General features: G+C 41.8%; 1 protein-coding gene across 1 annotated transcript; it reads right to left on the bottom strand.

Moving 5' to 3' along the window:
• Positions 1-439: 439 nt before the first annotated feature.
• On the bottom strand, positions 440-17,574 carry slc43a1a (solute carrier family 43 member 1a). Its single transcript, XM_029512634.1, has 15 exons — positions 17,358-17,574; positions 12,970-13,133; positions 12,221-12,413; positions 11,705-11,760; positions 10,877-10,953; positions 4,080-4,172; positions 3,290-3,423; positions 3,046-3,176; positions 2,641-2,787; positions 2,505-2,540; positions 2,281-2,410; positions 1,998-2,127; positions 1,844-1,917; positions 1,039-1,162; positions 440-637 (listed from the first exon to the last, which is right to left on the bottom strand). Exons 2-15 carry the CDS (start codon positions 13,121-13,123, stop codon positions 440-442), a joined length of 1,677 nt encoding a protein of 558 aa, XP_029368494.1. The 5' UTR covers positions 13,124-13,133; positions 17,358-17,574.
• Between the last annotated feature and the right edge of the window lie 954 nt (positions 17,575-18,528).

Below are 18,528 nucleotides of genomic sequence, written 5' to 3'. Positions count from 1 at the left end.
TGTGGTTCTTTGATGTACACCAAAAATAAATAATCTGAAACGATCATGATTTCATCCAAGGGATGGTGGGTGAGGATAACCTGTATGTTGAATCTATAATATGGGTAGTGTGGTGTTTTCACCAGCAGTGTGTGTGTGTGTGTGTGTATATATATAAAGTAAAGTTTAAGGCAGTTGTGAAAAAATGCTGTAAAACAAGAATGCTTTCAAAAACAGAATAATATACAGAATCAAATATTGATTTGATTGAGATTTCTCTTCTGTTTATATACTTTCCATTTTGGAAATTGATTAAAATAAGATATTAACATGTTTTTTTAAAAACCATTTACAGCATTTTTTCCACACCTGCCTAAAGCTTTTGCACAAAGTTACACTGCTGGTGCTTGAAGGCACGCGCAAATATAATTCCTACTATTCCCCAGCACTCTCATGCTGTTTAAGCCTCCACAGCAGCGAAACCGTTGCTGTGAGGCTTGTGGCCGTTGGCCTCGGTGTGGTTGAGGGCCTCCATCTCCCGACTGGCGGTCTGCCCATCTCTGGCCTTCTTTTCCCTCAGCAGATGTGCACGGTGGTAAAACAGGTAACCCGGCAACAAGAAACCAGCCAATGAGAAAAGCAGCAGGCTGAGATTGATCTGAAGGATGGAGATGGAAAGTTAAAATCTGAAATCTCCCGGTGGCTGTCGCAGTTTACTTTGTCAATGAAAATAAGCGATTTAATGTCCTACACAGGCGTGCTGTAACTGTTTAGTCTTCAGTTATGTCACTAGTAGGATTGTAAATCATTAGAGAAGAAGCAGATGTATAAAATAGAGCTGAAGGTTATGCTGGTAAAACTTTGGCAAAATAGCAAATCCATTTAGATTTATGTGGATTCATGGATTTTTTATTTTTTTTTTCTGAAATTCATTCTTTGCCTCGTAGTCAATTATTTACATGATATAACTTACACACTTTCTTTCTCTGTCCTATTTGGACTAAAACCTGTTCTAGAAACTTTCTGGCGGAATGAACAGTGCTGAGAGTTGTGGCTCACCCAGTAGGGGTCTCCATGCAGTGGTCCCACCATGGCGATGAAGAGCGGCTGCTGAAGCAGAGCGACCACGGCGCTGATCATGGACTGGAGGCCTGTCAGGGTGCCAAAGTGGTTGGACGGGTAGCTATGGGAGAGATACTGGCTTGTAAGTGTCTGAAGTGAAACTTCTCATGAAGCATTACTTCGCCCTGCAAGTGTGAAATCTAAACTTTCACACTGTTTAGATTTATGGAAATATTGTACATGTGTAAAGGCCCCCACACTACTTCAAATGATAAAGGAGGGAGTACATACAAATTCTGCACGACAACATTTTGAAGAAGTAACAGGGGCTAAAAGTTAAAAGTGGATAGATCATCTGAATCACAACAGTTACGAATTTTAAATGAATATATAGAAAGTGTTACAGCAGTGTGACTGATGAATTCACATAAATGTCTCCTTATGATGACAGATCATCATATCTGGTTGCTTTTATCACACTGTAAAGTGCTGCTTTATGTTCTGTGTTTATGTGGTGCTGTGAAACAAGTCTAAATGGGTCAGAAAAGAGTCTAATGTGTCATCTCCAGGTCTTAAATATTGTATAGCTTTGGGATTCAGCGGAATATATATCATCTAATTAATGAACTGGAAAGTAAAAGCACCTTTTCAAGTCTGTTTTTTCTGCTTGGCGAAAAATATTGTCATTCGTTCAGCACTTTAACAGCTGCTTTGTGTCTTAAATGTGACTGTCGGGAAACTTTACAGCCTTACGATAACGTTCAGTTCAATGTGGCCGATAAAGCAGCAGAGTAGCACTCACACAGCAGCGTAAAGGCCTCCACAGCAGGAGTGGATGAAACCTCGGACCATGGTGTGCAGGATGAAGGTCAAAATCTAAAGAAGAAAGAGGCAGTATAACCAAAGTATCCGAGCGTTTGAAGTATTTACAGTGTCTGTGTGTTTGTGTGTCCTACCTGTAGAGGCAGGTTGTCTATGAGGCAGCAGCATCCGAAAGCGAGCAGCAGCAGGTTGGTGAGGATGAAGGCTCTCATGGCATTGGTCACCTTCTGGATCTTACGGTCTCTCTTGGGCCCGCTGGTCAGTCTGATGGTGCGCAGACAGAGGTACTCCAACATTACATCGTCAAAGTCCACACACTGATTAATGTAAAGGTTTTGACCTTTATTTTATGCCGCCCCCCCCGTACAGAAAACAACTGTTTTATAGTTTAAGTTTCTCATGTCACACTGCATGCACCTGTGCTCTGTTCCTGGAACGAGCTCCTCTTCACATTCCTTCATCTTCCAGTCCATGATGTATCCGATCAGAGGACATGTGATCAGACACAGCAGCTGTAGCGTGCCGAAGATGGAGGAGTAGAAACTCACTGGAGGAGAGGAAATTGGATCAAAATAGGAACAAAAATACCAACATGTTGCAGAAAGTACAGAAATTTAAAGCCACGTTATTTCATTCCTCACCATTGTCTTTTGCCTCATTCCTCACTTGTTCAGATGCTAAAATAAAAAGAGGCACCCATTTTATCAGCGGAGCATTTTTAATAATGTACAATATATTTAGAAATGCACTTATTATTTGTGAAGGTTGCACACTCACGATGCTCTTCGCCGTGCGTGACCATGAACTCCAGCATCTTGTTCATTGCTCCCATGAAGAAGATGATCCTTAATTGGGTCATCCCCATTGTCACCAAACTCCACAGGAAGATGGGAGAGAACACAGACCGGCGGAAGGGAACAGTATCTAAAGACAGAAAGAAATGTAAAAAATTTTAGAAAAATGTAATTCTTCAAAGACATTTTCTTACTATCACCTTATAGGCTCAAAAACTATAGAGACAAACTAACTTAAAAAAAAAAAATCTACATGATGAAGACTTTGGTAACACTGGTCACAATGCTGGTATATGTGGCCTGCAATGACGAACACAAGCCCTAACAACACGACCTAAATGGCATCAACTAAATGTTTGCCAACAGTTGAATGTGCTTGTTGACTCACTGGGCGCGGGGTCAGGACCATTGGGAAGCTTCTCTGTGGAGTGTCTGACGTCTCCATTTTTCCGCCTCAGGCTCTCTTCTACAGCCTTCTGATCCGATGAAGGCTTGTCCTTCAGAGTCGTAAGGATCTTACTGTTATGTGCACACAAACCCACATCAGGATTGGAGCGAAGGTCCGAATAAATACTTTACTGCCACCGTGGCACTGAGGTGAAATGAAGGAACAGACTGGAGGCCACACTGACCTGTAGTCCACCTCGTCGGGTGTTGGGAATCCTTCTGCAGGCCAGTTCAAGAAACAGTTTAAAAAGGCACACCCTGCAATGCCTGACCACACCCACATGATCACCTGGAAGGACACGTCTGCATCGTAGATCAACTGAGAAGAAGAAAAGAGGGAGCCAAAGAGGGTTATGGTTTTTGAGGTAGAAACCACTATCTTTTAAAGCTGCATTAAGTGGCGGCTTTGACTCGTTGAAAACAGAAACATCTGGAAAAGCAACCCTGACCTATTATCACCTTGTAAACATTTAATGTGAAAGTATCAAAAAACAGCTGCTTATTTACACGTTCAGCTGCCACAGAGAAGCATTACCATTAATCTGCAGTTGTGTTTAAAATCTGTTTTGGTCCCCACAAAATCCGGAGGGGAATAACTGGCTGCTAAATGCTCTATTACTCTCACCAACTAAATGAGCGCCAATTATTTTGTTTGTTTGTTAGCTGAGAGGGTACTATACAGCTGTCTCCTGCTTCTTGATGAGTGTGGGCTGGACTGGGCTACGACACTCTGTGAAACTGTATGGTAAATTCACAGTTGGAGAAACTTCCTCTGCAGTTTATGGAAATAAATCTGCGAATCTCACCTTGTAAAGAAAAGCTTCTCAGAAGGTATTTTAAGGTTTTATGTAAATGTCACTTATGCAACTATCCTCTTTGATCTGACCCAAACATTGGCCATTTTACCGTTATAATCCTTTAACATGATTTTATAAAGCATTTCATTCATTGTAACATTAGTTTTGTTCATGTTACCTTGACCCCTGGGAAGGTGACCGCGGACGAGGCGTAGGAGCCGATCATCAGAGACATGACAGTGGAGCTCAGCGCACCAAACATGTTGGGGAGCTGCAAGGACAGAGGAGTAGAGACATAAAAGATAAGTGACACAAATATTCAAAGTATGTCATTAGTCACCATTTGAATAGACCGTCCAGGTGAAGTGGAGGTGCAGTATGTTATTCTGACCAGCAGAGAGCAGACAGCTGCTTTGTGTGAACGGGATGACTTGAGAGCTCAAGTCGGGCAAGTGGGGCGGGCAGAAACAGCTCTGTTTCTGCCTGCGGAGTTTGCACCCAGTAACACCGACATCCTCCGCCACAGCAGACTCATTAAAAAAATATTAGTTTCCATGTCATGGGAGACAAAGTCACGGCCCAGTTTGGGTCTTGACCCCATTGTTCAAACACAGACTAAGCTATGCTTAGACAGACATTCATGGTCTTTATTCTTACAATTTCAGCAAAGTCTTTGAATTAGGATTAAAAACATGGAAGCCGATCTATGGCCATGTCTTGGTGAACGTCACTTGATTCTTTAGACCCTGCAGAAGGGAATGCGTGGGACATGAGGCCCTAACACATCATACATTAGGTCGACCTATTTACAGTAATAAGTAGCTTAGTGAATGCAACAATGACCTATTGTGCTGGCTGCACACTTAATGCTCTTTCATTACAGTTTTAAATGGGTCAATCATGATTAAAAAATCACATGTGGGATTTTAGGTGTGCAGCACGACAAACTCACTATTTTTTTGTTTATTTTTTTAACATTAACTGTTTTGCCAAACATCTGCTGGCGTCACCTAACCACACCATTGAGTGTACAGAGTAGCGCCAGTTTTGCCTTTCTCTCCTTCAATTGTGCCAACGTTTTGCATGTTACACTATCTTACTGAGGCTGGACTAAGTGATGTCAAGCTGGCTCTGTTTTTGGTCTCTGCAATGAATCCAATGAACATAATGAGACTGGACCAAAACCATACAATCATAAAAACTATTCGATACCAGGCCGATCAGAAAGGTGATAATTCTCTGAGAGCTTGTGACTACAAGATACCTCTTTTGCATACATGTAGTCATTTTATACTCCGTTGTCAGATTTGGTTGCGGTCACCCTGGTGGGTTAGACACGATGGCATAGCTATCAAGAAACGGCCATTAAGAAGTGTATTACCTCAGTTGACACTCCTGGAGTCCAGGAGAATTTACACTGAAGTTGTGGGTGAGATTATTATAAAGGAGGCAGGACGATTGGGTGGCGATGACGGACTAAGGTCCCTGTGAATTGCAGGGGAAAGCACACTTTGATTGCTGACACAATAACAAAGTTGGTGGGCAAACAGGGAAAAAAGCTTTCCTGTGGTTGCTTGAGAGAAAGCCCAACTGTCTGAGTAAAATGAGAAAAACAACGTTGAGAACACCCGGCCTCATTCAGCGCTTCTGAGAACTGAAATACTTCACGACCCGTCTGTGGCCATGAGCTCGACAATGCTGGACTCTCTGGCTGCGGAGGTTTGTGGAGTGTAGGCGAGAGGGCCCTCTGTGCACACAGGGGAGTTTGCATCTCTTCCTAATGTTAAAGCAAAGATATTCCAGCCATGTGCGATGTCAGCTAACTGATGTTTGCTTTCAGAAGAGCAGGAGCGATGAACTGAGAGATTTGTGTGTGACACAGAGAGCAAAAGCTTGAAATGTGTGCATGCATGTGTAAGTGCATGCGATGATTTCACATCACTATGGTTTGGCACTTCTCAGGAAATGCATATTTCACACAAGGGCCATGCAGCATATGCCCGCTAACGCTGCCAGGGGGATCTGGCCAGAAACACGTGACTGCGTGGAGGCACATGAGGGTCAACTGGATTCAAAAAGTCACAGACAGATGGAACTCTGGCCGTTCACTTGTCCCGACTGATCAGGTCAGATTCTTGTACTGCTGTGCTCACTCACTTGGGTGTTGTAAGAATCCGGCACCGAGTTTAATTAAGGCCTCAACTGCTGAGAGAACTGGCCCTGTAGCAGCTTAATGAGGGCTGGCGCGCTGATGCAGCTCTGAGCATCCCGGTGAGAGAGCTGGAAGGAGAGTAAGTGGAATACGGGGGAAGAGTAGAGGAAGAAAGAACAGAGGTATATGAAAAATAGCTGGAAAAAGAAAAGAGAGAAAGTGGGAGCTACTTTTTTGGTTTGATTGATCTCTCCAAGCCACAGCTGCAGCTCTTCGCTCTGAGGAGACTCCCAGCAGGGAAACACAGCTGATTAGCACCGGCTTCTTTTCTCCACCTCTACTCGGGCTCCCTTTGTCACTGAACATGGACAGGTCAAACCCTTAGTCCTCACAGCGCTGGCACCATGCTCTTGTCCAGCTGCAGTGATATTATGTAACACAGAAAATGGTCAAATGTAAAAATGTTGACTTAAGTTCCTGATATTGAAGCTTTTAGCCTTGATATTTGACTCTTGCATTTGCTTTTTGTGTGTGTGTGTGTGTGTGTGTTTGTGTATTCGACCCAGAGTATTTTTCTAAGAATTGTCTGGAATGCATTTTATTTGTTGAGCAAGTCTAAAAGTACTCAGAGTGACAGCTCTCTTAAGTGGAGTGGGCACTTCTCTAACTAGCATGTGAACAGACATGCCCCCCATATCCAGCCAATCCCGTTTAAGGGCAACCACATGTTAAGCCGAAGTATAAAAGGGCCTCTTCATTCCCTCATTCCTTTATATATGAAACAGGTGACACATGGAGCTTGAATCTCCTCTCAATAAGGCAGCAATGTTATTTAATGAACTTCAAAACCACAAAGATATGTTCAGAGGTTAATGAGGCTACAGATCGTTCAGAACAAATTCTTAGAGAACAATACCTAAGCCCAACCTAAGTAAGTGGCTTGGGGTTTTTTTTTTTGGGGACGATCAATATTTAACTGCGCAATGACCAAGAGGTGCGACTACAATGAAGGGCAGAACCTCAAACATCCATTAAGTTCAGCAACATCCTTTTCCCTCCAGTGTTTTTACAATACACACCTGCAAATACAATGCACTGCCACTCACTGCCTCTGGCTAATAACTGATTAATCCCCAGAAGGATAGATATATAATTATTATTTTTGTTGTTGAATTATTCCTCCAAGACAGTCATCCCAACTTCAAACAATTACGAAAAAAAAAAAAACAACAACAATGTTTTGATCTCCTCCAATTACGGTGACAAACTACTCAAGGAAGATTAAAGAGCGCCTCTTGCGCAGATAACCTGCTTCTTTAGTGACTCAGTTACAATTGTCATTACCACTCTAAACAACTTGAAACAAACCCCATAATCCTCTGCCTTCTTGCTGTAATTTATAGGCTCTTTGTCGGGAATTTACATCTCTGCCAATTTTTTGCTTTAGTTTGTAACGTGACTTGGTGTATTCTCATATAGGCAATAAATGTGCACACAACTTTGGGCAAAGAGTGTATGTAGAGTGAGGGTGGAGTGAAATTATTCCATCAGCAGTGTCTGAATTACATTTTATACTGATTACAATTTATGTTAACAACAGCAGATGTTAACATTTATTTTCTTATTCTATATTATGAAAGGTCTCATGTGATTTTATGAACATCATATGACGGACCCTCCTCATCAGGGGGTTAGGTCCCTGAGCGTTGGCAGTTGTGTTATTGACTATAAAAAAGACACATAATCTTTCCTTATACAGTAACTGAAAAGAACATTTATCCTTGCTCTTGAGCACATGATTTAAATACTGATGTGTATGTGCATGTGGGTGACTCTCAGTCTTTGTGCTCTGATATCATTTTCCTTTCCAGAGCAACAACAACAGCAACAGTGTGCGCAGGTCAGTCAGTGCTGGCGCACCGTACCCAATTAGAAATGAGAGAGTGAGGGAGGGAAGGTCACACACAGACAAGGAGAAGAGGGGTTTTTTTCAGGTCACACACTTCTCAGGTGTTTGTGTGCATGCGTGTGTGTCAGTTATTACACTTAAGACTGTATATGCTATTTATAGGGGAAGAGCACAATGTGGAAGCATCAAGTAGTTTCCATGTCACTACACTGACGAACCAAACAGGTTGTTTTTGGTCACATATTGAGCTTAAATTACTGCCCATTTCTGACATTTCTGGCTCTGGCTTATAGTCTTAAAAAGTACTTAAGATGTAAATGTTCATGTATCATTGTCCTATACTACAACACTAAGTGTAGTGATAACAAACTGCATTGCACATAATGTAATCTCCAACCAATCCCTGTGGCACACACATACTGTATTTACTGCGCTTTGTTTTGATATGGATATGATTTCCCATTGTCATTTTTATGTTCCAATATTTTGGCATCCATCTAGAAGAATTCTTATGAACAAATGTGTTACTACTCTGATAATCATAACTGATAATCATCTTGCAGTGTCAGCATGATTATTATCATCCTGCTGAAAGTGGGCCCTTTCACCAAGGAATATAATTTCCATCGAGCCACATCAATCAGTGTCACACTGTTTCAACCAGTTTGCCCTCGTCCTGTAGTGCAGCCTGTGTCTTCTTGATGTTGGTGACACACACACACACACACACACACACACACAGCCATCTGCATGCTGAAAGCGTGATCCATCAGACCTGGTCAACCTTTGCCATTGCTCTGTGATCCATTGCAGTTGCCTTTTGAGGCAGACAGGAGTTAGCATGGACACGCTGACTGGTCTGCATCTACACAACCCCATGTGTTGGATCACACCACATATTCCAGCCTTCACCCCCAGAAAAACATTTTGGTAAGTACTGACCACTGCAGACTTGGAACATCCAGTGATATGCTCTGACCCAGCCATCACAATTAGGCCCTTGTTAGAGTCACCCAGATTATTACTCTTGCCTATTTTTCTTGCTTCCAACATATCAATTTTGAGTAGTTGTATTTAATGCGGAATAAGGGCACAGCGGTCCGTGATGGTGCAGAGCATCTATTTAAAGCTGACTTGGCCAACAGAGACAGGTGTCGTAGCTTTTCTTTTCAACAGATCCAGGCCACAGTCACGTTACAGATGAGAGGTCCACACTCAGCTGGGGCCTGCATTATCAAAACATCTGTTTCATGTTCATCTCCCTGTGTGTACTTAAGCATACATACGCGTTTGTACATCCACATGTGTCATGTAGAGTTGAAAAGGTTTTGCATTACAGAAATAATAAAAACGTTTAGCTGCAAGACCAAAAGTGCATCAACCTCCTAAAAAGGTGACAGACCTCGTGGTTAAACTATGACAACAAATACAGATTGGAAAAAAAGAAGAAGAAAAAGAAAAAGAAGCTAAAAAAGGTTTTGCATTGTGTTTCTGTTGACAGCAGAGAAGAAAAAAGAAACAGGAGAGCAGAAAGATTGCAAGAAAACCAAGGAGGACAGAAGTGGGAGGTAGCTGAAAACACAAGTGTAGCCTTGAGTGTGTTGAATAGAGGTGAGTGGGCTGAGCTGTGAGGGTGTGTGGTTAACCACACACCCTCATTGGTGGAAACAAATGGGAGACCTTCCATGTGGGAGAAGTCATTTCCAGCTCTGATGGAAACGCAGTAAACATACATACACAGCGTACCGGGACGCAGCATAGCCAAAATACTTATCAGGACACACGACAACAGTAAAGCACACTTGATAATGCCGGCACCAGCTGACACATCACACACCTAACCCTAACCCACAGCTCCCTGTCATATCCAACACTGCCAAATTAGGACAAAAAAACCTGATATATGATCCTCCTCTACATGATGGCTTTTCCTTGGGCTCAATGGTGTACATATTAAAAAGTACATTTGGTCCTTATTTCATTTTAATGCTTGTCTTAAATCTGGACACAGAGTCCCTCCTGTTGAAGCCTGAAATATGCAGCTGCAGCCAGCACATTAACTGGCACTGTTGACTCGGCAATGTTCAGGTAACAGAGATGGTGTAAAGGTGAGAATTTCCCCCACTGAACAAACACCTTCATCATCTAAAAAGGCTCCATCAAAGATAGTTCGCACAAAAGCACGACTGCCTGACTGGTCATGTGGACAACTGGCTCAAATTCAGACTGGCCAGTAGACATTAGTGTTACAGCAGATAAATCCAACAGATATTCGTCCCCGGTGAAATGTGTAAGTAACTTGATGTTACATAAAGCTATGTGTCAGTTTTCATTTGTGATGGTCACAGTAGCCTGATAATGTTAGTTAGCTTGCTGCTTCAAATATGAATCTGCGCTGCAAATGTTGCCATTCCTGCTGGCTATCTGCCAACGTTAATGTGGAATATAACAAGGCAACGCTAGTATGGTTTGATGGTTATGGTTCATTATTTTTTGCTGGCTCTCATGTACATATGGTATGCTACTCAGTTGTGTCTCCTTTTGTGTGTTTAGTGGCTGCTTGTACTGGGCTCTGTAATGCCGTTCTGACTGAGAACTAGAAGCATTGGGAGGTCTGTGTTTTCAAATGAGAGCGATCCCAAAGAGAACAGGAGCAGGTTCTTTTCTATTTCTCTCTTGTTCTTATTTTAATTGTTTGTCTTCAAATGAGGTTAGGCCGTTTGTACTGAAGTCAGTGGTGAACACTATCCTCATCAAGATACAGATGTCGCTGTGGAAAAGACCTCAAAAAGAAACGACAAAAAATAAACAAACAGAAAAAAGACCTCAAAAACCAAGATAATGAGAACTGTCACGTGGAAGAGTGATCGTCTCCGTTGAGGATTTATCCAAATGTATAAAATTTGTGTCTCACCGTGAGGGAGGTGAAGGTCAGGCAGATCCCTCCAAAGCCGTTCAGAGACAGAGCCAAGAATATGAGTGGCGATAGGACTGCAGAGCAAAACAGAAATAGAGCAGAAGAGTTAATGACAAAGAAACAAGGTTAAAGGACCAAAAATTCAGTTGTGCTTCTTTGACAGGTTTGGGTTCTGAAGTGGAAGATGCAATCGGTACAAGAGTTCAGGAAAAAAAAGATACAGGACAAAAATACTACTTCTTAAGGCCCTTTGCAGGCACAGGAATGCCTTTTTTAAGATTTGGGTAGCAATGTTCCTGCCAGCAGGTACAAGTACATAGTTGGCCTTGCAGTTAGGTGAATTCATGCCACAGTAGCTAAGGTGGACAATGGTGAAAGTATGAATGTGAAAAATGTGGACAAACACCTTTAACACACCTTGCACCTGGAGTTAAACTGTCTGTGCAAAGCTGAGCCACATAGACCACAATTTCATGAAACTGACTCCCAACACCATGTCTCAGAGAATATGTTTAGTCTAACTGACTTACACTTACAGTGTGCTGCACAAAATCAATAAAATAATGTATGTTAAAGTGGCAAATGTTGCTCTTAAAGCTGATTCTCCATCTCTGTGGTCTTAAAGTAAATCATAACCTGAATGACCTCCACCCGTCAGCCAACATTTAAATATGGTGTGAATTTTCATTTAATGGGAAAAATTGGTGATGCTACACAATGCAAGTCTTTGCAAAAAAAAAAAAGAAAGAAAGAAAGAAATCATCTGTGCATGACAAGTTACTTTCAGTTGATTAATTGATATAGCATGTGTGTGTTTCTATTTACCAAGAGGGTTGTAGGCAGACACAGCCATCATAATACAGGACAGACTGAAACAGGAACTGTAAGAAAACAATCACAATATTTCAAGCTCCTGTGTCATCATTTTTGAAAAACCTGAAAGCTGCGGATAAGAAAAGCTGATAACGCAGCTCATCTGGATGGCAGAATCCCATAGTTTTATGAGCAAGTACAAATGCGATGACATTTACACAACTAAAAATATGTTACTACTAACTGAGAGTAGAACCACACCCACAAACACTAAGTTCCCTCCTCCTTCTCCAGGAATGCAACCAATCTGCTTTTTTTTATATGCATATATACACAACCTCGGCAATGATTCAATAATGAACACAAGTTTCAGCATTTTTTCATTTGTCACTTTCAGCCTAGCCTCCATAAACTAAATGTTTAATATCCAAGTCTCCATGAAACAATTACCTAATTTGGTGAGTTATAATATTAATATGTCAACTCCAGAGCTACTCAAATTGTTGTGAATATTTTTACAACCCATACCTTCCCACCAAGCGAATTGGACGTGGCCCAAACTTGTCCATCAGGATACCGAGTGGCAGGGTCGTGGCGCTGAGTAAGAAGGAGCCAATGGTGAAGCCCAGATTCAGCATCTCCTCCTGGTCCACGCAGCTCGGCCACTTGTCCACCTCATTATCAGAGGAGTTCCCCAAGGGCACAACCACTGAGTCATTCTCTGTAGAAATGAGTGGAAACAGGTTAATCAGAGACATGAGACACAAGTGTGAAGAGAAAATCCATGTCCTGAGTCAGGACCTGAACAATAGGTGGGAAACTAAATCTGTGAGATCTGCAGATGATAAAGATGTAGACAACAGAAAAAATACCTTCTCTGCCGCAAAATGGTTTTTGAAGTTTTCACACATAAATCCATCTTAACGAAATTATTGGATCATTTCCCTTCTAATGCAACTCGTGACAAGGAGCTTATATTGCCTTATATTACAAGTCAAACGCCAAAGAAGACCACACTGTTCGCCCTTGGCTTTGTCTCCATATTACAAATCCTCTCCCTGCCTCTGCATGTGCAAAAACAGACTGCACAACCATTTTTTTACTTTCGTATAGCCAAGTATTCCACCACATTTCATACGTTATAAAAGCCATCACTGATTTTTTGAGTCAACTTTTCTGTTTCTAATGAACTGTCCGTTCTAAAAAAATATTAGCTGAATCTGCGAAAATCGTTTAACACAGAGAACTCCAAAACCTTGCTGATTTGCTGATTTTACCTGAGCACAGGTGCGAGTAGAAGCCTTCCTTTTTAAGCATGATGAGCAGCGACCCCCAGCCAAGCAGCACAGCTGAGCACAGCAGGTTTTCAATAACCGCTGTCACTGCCATCCACCAGCGCCTCCTGTAGGCCTGGAGGAGAGAGGGCGACATCGCTGCTGCTCTGTAGGGGAGACAGGAAGAAGATGTGAAAGGGTTCATAGGAAGACAAAGTCATCTGCAGGACAGAATAAATACCAAAGCAAGAGCAACATCCGTGAAATGAACCGTTCAGCTTAAGCGTACAGATTACTATCGATCCAAAAACCTTTTTCCAGAGATGCTTCTTGTAACATATCAAATCAAAGTTAAACTTGATCCCTCAAGCTATTACTGATATGTTGGCTAAAACATGTGTTGTAACATCATTTGGCCTTTAAGCACCAAAGTCTAATGTGTTTGTCTTTGAGTCGAAGTGAACATTTATGCCAAACCTGGACAGATTCAGTTTTTTGGCTAACAAAATAAAATAATTGCTCCCCCAAATAGAGAGGAAATACACTTTACAGGTCTTGTGTCATTCTGTTTACTTCCACCAACTAGAAAACCATTCACATTTCCTTTCTCCCTAAAAACAATAGGAATGTTACTACTTATTGTTGTGTAAATTCCGGTTTGGTACCTGACACCTTGCTCTGCATTGTCCTCAGTTATCTACACATTGTGCTGTCAACCAAGCAGCATTTTCACCTTTAATTTAGACCAAAGGAAACAATGGTGAGCTCCCAATCTTTCTGCTTTTGTTGTGGAAATACAGGTTGATTTGAAAATGGGCATATTACCATCCGAAAGCAGCCCCGTGTTGGATTGATGGCGTCTTTCAAAAGTATGTAAGCACAGGCTAGCAAAGGGTTTATCTCTCCGGGTCAAAAGTAGGAGGTGATTTAGTTTGTATCCGAACAACACACAAACAACCCAGAGAGTAGGTGTCATAGCTGCAGGTCACTGTAACCTGTGACACAAGTGATCAACACTCATGATAAAACTGTAAACCAAATACAACGATATAAATATAGCTAGATTTTCCAGTGGGCAGAAAAAAAATCAGGGCCACTTGAAGCCAAAGTCTCCCGCAGGAGTTCCTAATGAGCATCTCCTGTGTTTGACTGGACAGAGACGGGCTCTAATGGGACAGATTTGTCTACGCGTGCGCCCGAGTCTGTGCATGTGCTCCTGAACTGTGTGTGTAACACGATTATCCGCAGCCCAGTGAACTGCTTTTGTGCTGAGAGGAAAGGGATTTCTTGGTCATTGACACCCCACAATGAAGAATCCACTGAGTGCTCATACACACAGTGCTCCGCAACATTTAACACTGAGGTGACAGAACAGGAAGACGTTCTTTCAGCCTGCTCTGTCAATGGACAACACGCCAATTAACAAGTGCACACTGGTATGTACGCACAAAGGAGAAACCTCAGGCTGTTACTGTGTGAGCTGACACACATGAAGAGATGAAGGTTTAGATATGAGTGTCTTTCATCTGAAGCGACAGTAACACCTGACAGGCTCCAACTACTGACCGTTTTTTCTTTCTCCCCATTAATTGTTTGACCTTTGGTACATTAAAAAAGCAAATGTACCTGAGTTTTAGTAAGTTTTGCTTTCATAGCAGACCAAGACAAAAAGACAATTAATTCACATTACAGGACCTAAACTTTACATTTGTACTCAAAATGTATGTAATTTGTCCTTGTTGTTAGTGACATAATGGTTAATATTTCCACTTATTCATCTGGAGGACACTTTTGGGAAAAGTGACAACATTAAAGTCTCAGTGCAGTCGGTGATCTGAATACTCAGGATAGGATCCCCTGAATAAGTGCCAGGAGACCAGACGTGCGTTGGACATTTAAGGAAAGTAGTTGCTCTTGGAAGAGATCACTATTTGAGTCCAGAGAGTTGGCCCTGCTCTGGTAGCATCAGGGAAGCAAACGTCTGGACTGTGCTCGTCTTGTATACAGGGATGGCTTTTAGGATTATTTAGCAGACGTCAGTTTGAAGGCAAACGTGAATGAATTGAATTACATTTTCCTAGCAATGAGAAGCATTTATTGATCAAACAACCGATTGAGTCTTGTGACCTAATTTACTGTTTTAGTTTCAGAACTGTGTGTCTTGGAGAAACCATAATATTATAATGATCAAGTATTTGTGTGTTGAGGTAGCAGGACGGACAGACACAATAGTCTTTCAGACATTAATGGACACAGTCCATTAAGGCCTAAATTTAGAAGCGACTGTCACATGGACAAGCTTTTCTGGATTGCGGCTGCACACTGAGCATCAACAAACAATGAAAACAACTCATAACATACACATTGGCCACAGAAAAGATGGAAACAATGTTGTAAATTCAACAGGACATCCATGACGAAAACAGTTTGCCTGTCTGTAAGGACGGCAGCAGTATCAGCTGTTCTGTGGAACTGAGCTAAAGATAAACAGCCACATGGACTGATGCAAGACACACAAGTCTTACTGGTACAACACAACCATCTGGCCAAATGGCACAGCCTCTGCCTCTGCCTATCCCATATTCTTGTGCTGCCTGGTGCAAAACATTTGCACGTTAGCTAGGCGTTGTCATTATGGGGACCGGCAGTCAACTATTAACCCGCCAATATGCTTTGGTTCACAATAAGAAGTGCCGTGCTGCTGTGGAGGCTCAATACACAACGACGACACGCAAACAGGCCAAAACATGACATTTTAGAGTTGGCAGGCAGCTGTGATCTGTTGTAGTAACACTGTGAAGTGTGTGCTCGCGCGCATGTGTCCATAAAGCGGCCGAGTGTGGTGTCTAACTCTACTCTGGGACGAGCACCATAAAAGGAGGCTGCTTACTGAATGATGCAACATTGCGACCTCTTACTGGACTGTTATGGCCGCGGACTGTTCCTGTATTTATAGTGATGCTGACGATTATTGTTAAAACAAACATTTTCAGGTCACTCTGTATCCAAATTTAAGGCATGTTTCATTCACCACGTGGTTTTCTTGCTTTCTTTCAAGTCTCACTGCTGCTGCTGGCATCCAGGCCTGCTCTTTTTTCCCTGCGGGGCGGTTTCTGACCTTGACCAGTTATGACCAGCCGTGTTGATCAACCTCGGCTGGACATGAAGGGCCGCTGGGCAAACTCTTTACGCTCACAAGTTTATAAGAAAATAAACCGGCCCCTCGGAGCCTCTGTTCTCAAAGCCCAGAAAGGCCGCTCGGCTGCTGGGCAGCTGTCTCTCTGCGGGTCTGACCTCAGCGCCGGGTCCGGTTACCGGCCCACTTGGGCCGTTCACGTACTATCCGAAATGTGGGATTTCGTCCGAATTTCCCCTGATACCAGGCGACAAGTGAGACCGACTGCTGAAATGATGGGCCGGTTGGCTGATCAATGGATGGCTCATTCCTTGTAAAATTGTAGAAGTTATTATTCAAGCCGTTTGAGTAGCAAAACAGCAGCAGCCTTACTATTAACTGAAAACAAATGCAATTATAAATTTGGATCTTTTAACATGTCTATGTGGGGATGATATCTCACTTTTTTATTTTGGGACAAATGCTGCCTTTTATCAACTCATATTATAGTAGGCTCAATGATTAGCTTATGATTGAACTGTGAATTTTTCAGGATGCAAGTTAATAGCTAACAAATACAGATAAAACACCCTTTTAGGGCAATGAACTGCTTTCGTCATCTCGACTGTTTTTTTTTTTTTTTTGTTTGTTTTTTTTTTTGAGGTAACTGTTTGATTTAAGCTCATGGAAAATCTAACTTTAGTGTGTGAACATGAAGGCAACACTTTGTCATTATCTTCCTGAAACAGCGTGTCTACCTCACTGGAAAGTTAGAAGTAAATGAATACATAATAAAGTGTATAAATGTTTGGTAAAACGTACACTTGCGGGTTTGTGAGGATTGAGGAGGACTAAAGGAAAACTTCTGAATCTAACAAATCATCAGATCATCACGGTGTTTAGAGAAAAGAGTTTTGGTGAGAAAACTACTGTAGGAGGCGGTCACTTCCGAAACAGCCCGCTTCTTTTACCTCTCATCTTTATTTTGATGGTTTGATAGCGGCAATTTTAATTCTTCCGTGAACCTCAGATCTCCTGTTTGTCACAAATAATCTAACACATAAGCCACTGGTTGAGTTTTTAAACACTTTTTGGTTCACAAAGTGACGTTTGTGATGTCTGATCCGTGTAATGCCACGTGTGAGAAACTGCAGCCGGTTCGCCCTGTAACACACCTTAATACACTTAGTTCCACATTTATGCACACACAGTGGAAACACAATGAAGGTTATAGGTGCAAAATAAATAAATAAATAAATAAAACACGTTTACTTACTTCAGTTGTGGTATATGTGTTCTCTGACAGGAAAAAGTCTTTTAATGGCTTTTGTTGCTCACTGAGAAAAAATTGTGAAAGAGGAATTAAAAACGGACTTTTTTTCAGCTGATTTCTGCTTCTGTCGTTTCTTCAATCAGCCCTGACTTTCTCTGCCTCCTTTCTTCCTTGTGGGGGTTTCGTGGTAGGTCCTACCAGGCGCCACACTTCTTTTCTTTCTTAGGTTTCATGACAGACTCCCCCTCTTCAAATGTGACTTCTAATTCCCTCCCTCTTTCCACGCTGAGGGGTGGAGAGTCAGTCCAGCCTCCATTCATCCCCTAAACTCTGAAAAACTGTCTTTGCTTCACTCACTTCAACGTAAATGTCCTTCACTGAGCCTGCAGGAGACACTCAAGCAATTGAAATGCACCAATGTGGCGGACTAAGATGGCATTATGGAAGTAAAAATAAATTGCACTGCGGATGTCATTTGCCTGAGTTATTAGTAGCATATGCAGAGCAGGTATGGTAATGAATGCATGCTCTCAGCTTTGAGGTAAAAGTCTCTGCTTCCTGTGCAAGTCATTTTCAAAGCAGGAAGAAGGGATGACATTTCTGTCCACTAATGCAAATTAAAAGGACACGTTTCAAAAAGTTTTACTGAGTTGCGCAAAGTTAGTTATTAGACCTCTACCGTTGTTGAGGTTAAAAATCATTCAGGTTATTTGACAACACAAATGGCAGACGTGGCTACAGTCTCTTGTTTTTGTTATATGGACTCGTGAGTGTATTTTTTTGATATTTGCCCTCAGTATTTTGCACCATCGCAGGCTGTCTTCTAAGGGAAAACTCAAATGCAAGCAGTTACTCGTAGATGGGCATTTATTTATTTATTTGTTTATTATTTAATATGGTCTTTATGTCAGAATAGGGCCTGCTCTATATGTAAAGTGTTTATTAGGTGGTGCTGTAATTTTTATTTTAATTTTTATTTGATTTGACTTACTGTAAGCAGTGAGTGTATAAAGGCTATCAATTAAAACAAATAAAAAGGTAGAACTGCTCATTTAAAGTTACTCTACGGGGCAACAAGTGATTGAAAACTCTGTGAGTTACCTTAAAACCTAAGAGGGGGGAGAGTTAGGTTTCTCTACTTTCTTGGGTAATTGCAAGAGTTCACTGGGTCTTC

The sequence above is a fragment of the Echeneis naucrates genome, chromosome 10 (genome assembly GCF_900963305.1).
Source record: "Echeneis naucrates chromosome 10, fEcheNa1.1, whole genome shotgun sequence".
In the NCBI taxonomy this organism is placed as follows: domain Eukaryota; kingdom Metazoa; phylum Chordata; class Actinopteri; order Carangiformes; family Echeneidae; genus Echeneis; species Echeneis naucrates.
Note: the sequence above shows the minus strand (reverse complement) of the source record. Positions and strands in the feature narration are given on the sequence as shown.